Source organism: Anarrhichthys ocellatus, unplaced genomic scaffold, assembly GCF_004355925.1.
Source record: "Anarrhichthys ocellatus isolate YVR2014 unplaced genomic scaffold, GSC_Weel_1.0 scaffold6, whole genome shotgun sequence".
Classification (NCBI taxonomy): Eukaryota; Metazoa; Chordata; class Actinopteri; order Perciformes; family Anarhichadidae; genus Anarrhichthys; species Anarrhichthys ocellatus.
This window is the reverse complement of record NW_022280036.1, coordinates 1,490,680-1,497,251: the sequence shown is the minus strand read 5'-3', so window position 1 is coordinate 1,497,251 and position 6,572 is coordinate 1,490,680. Positions and strand designations below refer to the sequence as shown.

Below are 6,572 nucleotides of genomic sequence, written 5' to 3'. Positions count from 1 at the left end.
ACACACACACACACACACACACACACACACACACACACACACACACAGAGAAACCACTCTTCCTGTTTCAGCTCACCACCATCATTGCTGAGGAAGGCCCCCTTGGGAGAGGAGGGCACCGACGATCCCCAGACGTTGATTGGTTTCGGGTAGCCTCGGTCGGCCAAGCGCGACTGTTCGTTGAAGCGCCAGTACCTGCAGAGAGCAGCGTAGAAAAATGTTGTTAGCGTTTAACAACTCTCTACTCAAGAAAAGAGCAGACTTCTTACAGAGTAACAGAACATGACGGGTCTACATAGGGTGTGTATAACGGTGTAACGGTACGGTTTACACTGGACATTTAAAGCTGTTCTGTGTGTAAATGCACTAGTGAACCTGAAGCAGATCAGTGAGTCACACTGTGTTAAAGTGTCAGTATTTTCATAATTAGGTTCCCCTAGATACATTTGTGTTTTCTTCTGCTCCACAGCAGTTCAGTATATACTATGTATGTTCTAACTTTGTTATCAAAGAACTGCAAAAGAACAGCTGCTGTTGCTCTTCTTCTTCCATAGCTTAATACTCAATGCTGGGAACTTCTAACATACACTTTTCCTGTGATTTCAGTCATGTCCATCTTTATATTGAAATAAGAACAAAAACTAAATATAAAGTAAATGATCAAAAACACACGTGAACATTCTTTGAAGCTAAAATCAGAAATCCATCACAACGTGTTGTGTTTGTCTTTGCAGCCTGTGTCTACTGTTGCGCCCGAGGTTACCATTCCACTAACCATACGTGTTCAACTAAGACATGCTGTGTGAGGCTGTTCTTACAGGCACGGTGATGCTTTCAGCTAAATGCTAACTTTAACGCGCTAACATGCTGGATGATGCCAACGAGCTCTTGTTTCGCAGGTATAATGTTAGCCAACGTATTTTAGCGCGTTAGCATGTTAACACAGTACAGCTGATAGGAATGTCAGGTCATAGAAAAAAAACATTGGGCACATCTGAGTTCTGACCGTTAAAATAGTCACTTAAAATAAAGGAGACAGACAGTAAAAGGATTACAGTTCATCCTGTGTGAGACATGAACGTCTGCATCAAATGTCACGCTCGTCTTTTCTCTAGTTATGAGATATTTCAGTCTGGACCAAAGACACTAGAGCCACACCGCTAGCATCGTTAACAAAAAGACTGACTCCATGTATTTGAGCATGTGCAATGCATTTGGGATTTGTTTCATGGAATAATAGCTAATCAAACTAATGATATACTGATGCATACTTGTCTCCTGGGTAGCAGGTGAATTAGAGGGCTTTCATGTGATGCTGACAGGTTGCAGGCTACGTACCAGTCTCCTTGGAAGAAGTACGTGTAGCCGGATGGCTCCCACCAGATGGCTGTGTCTATCCGGTCGTAGGGGATATCTTGACCGTAATCAACCAGCTCCATTGGATAGCCCAGTTCCAGGTTAGCCTCCCGGAAAAGCCAGAATCTGTTTCCTGAGGAGAGGAGGGGAGAGGAGAGGAGGGGAGGGGAGAGGTGAAGAGAGGAGGGGAGGGGAGAGGTGAAGAAAGAAGAGGAGAGGAAAAGTGGTTAATGGTGCATACATCGGTACATTCCCTATCCACCCCCACTCATAATAACCCTTATGGACTCTGGAAAATATTAGCATACACAATCTCACTGTATGTCATGTGCTTGCTGGCACAGAATATGTTCAATTATTGAAACTGAATGAGGAATAAAAAAAAGAGAACAATAAAAACAATCAGAGAAGCCAGACCAGCATTTGCACACTTGTAAATGATGTGAATGCAATAATGATTTGTTGGCAAGCAATCAAAAAAACAGAAAGGCAGAGCGGAGCACATCACGGACTGTGGAGATTTGGTTGAGCTCATAATTATCCATTAGGAGCGGCTTGTCTCATGTCAGGCTGGAGGGAAGGTTTTATTGTTTTTTACTGTGTCAGACAGGGGGACTCCGTTCCTCCTGGCACATTACATCTCTGCTCTTGGCTTCAATCCGCCACTCCACCCTCCTCCCCCTCCCACCCACCTCCGGGCCCCTTGCTCCTTGTTTAAAATGAAAGCTCTGCACTCAGCATCTGGAGAGAACAAGAGGCTGACGCAATGCTTCCCAGGGCTCCTGGCGTGCACGGGCCCTGATGTAGAATCCCATGACCTTCCCTGACTACAGCGCAGCGCTTCAGTGACCTCAAGAGTTCTCAGTGCTGTGTAACTGCTGTTTTTCACACAGTTTGGGTTCTATTACAGTTGGGCTTGTCTTGGATCAAAACAGCTGTGAAACAGGAGAGAATGTCTGGATTACATCTTACAACGTAGATATTCCATATATTTGATGTCCAAATTGATTACTCCCTCCATCCACCTCTCCATCTATTCATCCTGATTAAAAACGTTTCCCTTAAGCCTCCATCAATACATAGAATGCCACGTTCAAACTTACTTTCTTGGAAGTTATTAAATTGAACTTGGCAGTTAATAAGAACGGAACGCTGTTCTTGTTGACATCAGCAGATATCTCACTGTTATAGAGTCATTACTTTAGAATTAGGTGCCTGGACGAATATATCAGCTGATTATTACAGGTGGTGTTGGATGAGTACGTTGCAGGTTTCTTGTTTTAGGGCTCTTATTTTTTGGGGGGCGGTTTTTGTCATTTCATTTTGCTTGCATTTGGCTTGCTAGAAGAACGTCAGAAAGAAAATAATTTAGCTTTTACTTGCTATTATAATTATACCAAATTTTTATATTCCTCACCTAAATAATCCCCAAATTAAATTTGGGAAAAATACTGTTCAGACAGCCAACATGCATTACATTGTCAACGCAGAATATGTACAGTGTTTACAGGAAACACCAAGCTCAGCACAGCAGGGAGTGATTGCCGAGACACAAAAACTGTTACTTACTAATTATTGAAACCACCAACTCATGTATCTACTGACCAGGTTTGTTCAACCAGAACTTTACATTCAATGCATTCACCTACATGCATCATTCAAAACTAAAAGCCTGTGTGTCTTGTTCACTTAACACTGCCAATGAAATACCACATTCTATGATCGATCACCTGCACCCAGAATGCACCTGTGAAAACACAATTAGATCACCTAGAATTCAGAGCTACAACACTATAAATAGGATGCAGGTTTGCTCTTTGGCGTTCACAACAATGGAGGCCAATTTTGAGAGAGATCAGAGGTCTGTAATTACAATATACTACATTTAGTTTACAGTAACTACGTTCATGTCATCTTCAGATGAGGTTATTGTGTCTGATACATGATTATTGAGCATACAAACTGCATTTATGTTGGTTTCATGCTGTATATTTACAGCAAATAACTGACAAATGAAAATGATAACAGTGTTTTATGGAAAGAGTTATTTTGTGTGTGTAGAGTTTCGACAAAAGAGGGCCGTTGTTTCACAAATTGCGCAATTACAAAAAACTGTATTGTCAATTATATCTATATATACATATATACTGTATACATAGATATGTAGACTGATATTTGTGGGTTTCTGATTCAATGCGAAATGCATGCTGTGATACTGTCTGTCTCAAAATCAGGACCATTCTATGCTAAGACAAGAACACCCCTCTCTCTTGTGCGCTCAGGTCCGGCAGTCCTTCCTTCCCTTTTTCCTTTCCTTCCTCTTCCATTTCTCTTGTTCTTTCTTTGCTAATGGCCTGCAGCCAAGTGTCACACTGAGAGGCTTGCTGATGACATCATCATCCTCCTCCTCCTCATCATCATCAACAGCTGCCCGTAGCTCCCAGAGTCCAGCCTCATTAAAGACCCGGTTCTTCCCTTTGCGTTCGACTAACTTTATCCACTGTTGTAAAAGACAAGCTGCCCTCAGTAACTCACAGTGCAAATAATGAGCTGTGCTAAAAGAGATTTATACTCCGCATGTAGAATACATTATGTTTGGGTGGGGGGGGGGATCTTCAGCATAATCTGAAGGAGATGAAACAAGTTCCAGAGTCTGTTTTACTGTTGAAATCTGAACGCATTAAGACATGACGGGATGGAATGACCATGGAGCATTAGAATGCATTGTAAAGAGGAAACCAGATGGTGGACGGTTCTCCGTGCAGTTGAGGATGTTAACGGGTTTGCAAACTCTGCACTACTAGAACACTGCAACATCTTATCTGCAAAGATCAAAGAGAAGAATTTTTCCACCTTAAAGAGCTGACATGCTGCTACATATGTAAGACAGACTGACTTATGATCAAAACTGTCCTACCACAGCGTCCAGTGAATCCAACTGATTGAGTAATGGCGTGGCAGAGAAAACGGCGCCGCGTCACTGGACCCTGAATGCAAACACTGGTGTTGTTTGTCACTCTTACTACTTGAGCAGGAGCAGTGCTGCGATACAACGTCTGTATGTTACTCTGCTGCCTGCTGTAAGACAGCTCGTACCCTCATTTTCTCAAAGGCTGGAGGTCTGTCATGCTCCAACTGTGACAAGCTAATAATACCAGAAGAAGTTTATTTAGGACAGGCTCAGGCCTGTTTTTACTGCAACAATAACCAGAAACATAGGCCAGTGTGTTCAAGAAATGCACTTTAGATGCAAGACTTTGAGTTTACAGTTTTTATCAATCGTTAAATCACACTAAAATGTGGTGCTTATATATATATATATATATATATATATATATGTTGGGATCTGACTATATGGCTTCGACATGTGCTGTGGAACAAAGAGAGTCAGGCCTTCCCTTTTGCAAGCAAAGGTTTCATCCTGATTGTAGTTTGAGCACCAAACCCCCAGCTCTGAAGAAATTCACATTAGGGTGTGAGTTTCCTCCCCCCAAAAACTATGTGTTCCTGAAGGTACCTGAAAGCACCGTTGCAATCTAATTGGCCGAGGGCCAAGACACCCCAGGACCCCTGTGGTTCAGCCACTGTTCTACAAAACTACCTGCAACCCCCACCTCAATGCTTTTTCCCTTCGACCTCCGTCGAGCTAGGGAGCACACCAACGTTGTTTCCCTTTTCAACCAAATCCTAGGTTAAACAGTTTATATTCGCTGGCCGAATTCACCAAACTGTCTATTTTATCTTTGTTCGTATCCACGAAGCGAACCCTTTTATTCCTGCAGAAGTGAAGAAGCAAGACTTCTTCAGAGAAAGAGAGAGAGAGAACTTCCACTCTCCACCAAGCGCCTCGTTTGCTCTGGCCATAAGGACGTGAAAATCCCTTATCCAGACAACAGCGAATCTCTCCTACCGAGAGAACACCTCCCGCGGCCCGCAGCCGCGCTGCCTGGGCCCAACGAAACTCAGAAGAACCCCTCAGAAGAACCCCCCTCAATCACCACGATTGCATCGTACCGTAAGGAGAAATAGAGTCTGGGCAGAGTTAGAGAGTTAATTTGTGTTTATTTTATCTTGTTCGTGAGCTTAAAGTACTGTTCATTTTTATAACGTGGTGTATGCTTAATAATCGCCGACACTAACGGTCGCTGAGATCGTTGGGGTTGTGGAGAAGCTAGTGTATTTCATGCTACCGTGATCTGTGTTGAGCTAGCCGCCTAGTGAGGTCGAAGTTGCTTCTCATCAGTTCAGGAGGTCAAAACCGCCGGCTGAGACAAAGAGTCGCGGTTCTTGCTCCCCTGGCTGAGAGAGCAATCTTCCGTACTCCCGCGCGCGCAGAGGATCTTAATCTTTTGTTTTATTTAATTTTGTTTTGTTCCTTTCCCTTCTCTTTTACTAATACATACACACACACACACACACACACACACACACACACACACACACACACATAGCTTTGAGCTAATCTACCTACGTGCTAAACGGCTACCGGCACTAGACGCCGGGTCTCCTGTTGGCTATCCGCCATTTTCAGTCTCGCGCATGAGAGACGTAACCAAGTATCAACTACGTAATACGTCGCTGAGCTGTTCCCTCGCTCCTCCCCCTGGCGCGCGCACACACACACACACACACTCTCCCCTCCTCTTTTCAATAGTCTGTTGATTTTAGATAGTGTGCTCATGAATGTATAGTTGTTGATAGTTTAGATATTAGTTGACTAGATCATTAGTATTAGAACGTAATAAACTGTTATATTTTAAAGAGCAGCTCTCTGTGATTACTTTGTGCATGTGTATTGTGATAATAGCTGTATATGTGGTCTGTGCTCAAACTTAAACCTTCGCTTTCACTCTGAATGTGTAATAGTACTCAGACTGTTGGACATTGTGAGTGAACACTAATTATGAGACTTAGTTTATCGTTTAGTTATTGGTCCCTGTTCCCAGGGTGGTGCCCCGTTATTATTAATAATCATTAATAATTGTTACTGACATTAATAATTCTATTGATGTCAAGAATTTAGTTTCTTAGATGCTGATAACCCAAACACACTCCTTTACGTTCCCAACATATTGCTGATAATCCATGTCAGGCTATGTTATTCCCAACATATTGGTGCCCCCTTTTTGAGGCTATGTTATTCCCAACAGGGGTGCGCGAGAGGAAAAGTGTAATGGTGGTCTAATGGTGCAGTCCTGTCTCCTAAAAATGACGTT

At 42.9% G+C, this 6,572-nt stretch overlaps 1 protein-coding gene across 1 annotated transcript in view; it reads right to left on the bottom strand.

Annotated features, from left to right (window-relative positions):
• Nucleotides 1–6,572, bottom strand: part of mmp15b (matrix metallopeptidase 15b) — a 35,666-nt gene that overhangs the window by 8,517 nt on the left and 20,577 nt on the right. The window contains exons 8-9 of the mRNA XM_031846251.1: nt 1,339–1,489; nt 77–195 (exon numbers count right to left, since the gene is read on the bottom strand). Of these exons, the coding sequence (XP_031702111.1) occupies nt 77–195; nt 1,339–1,489 (270 nt within the window). The remainder of the gene's footprint in view (nt 1–76; nt 196–1,338; nt 1,490–6,572) is intronic.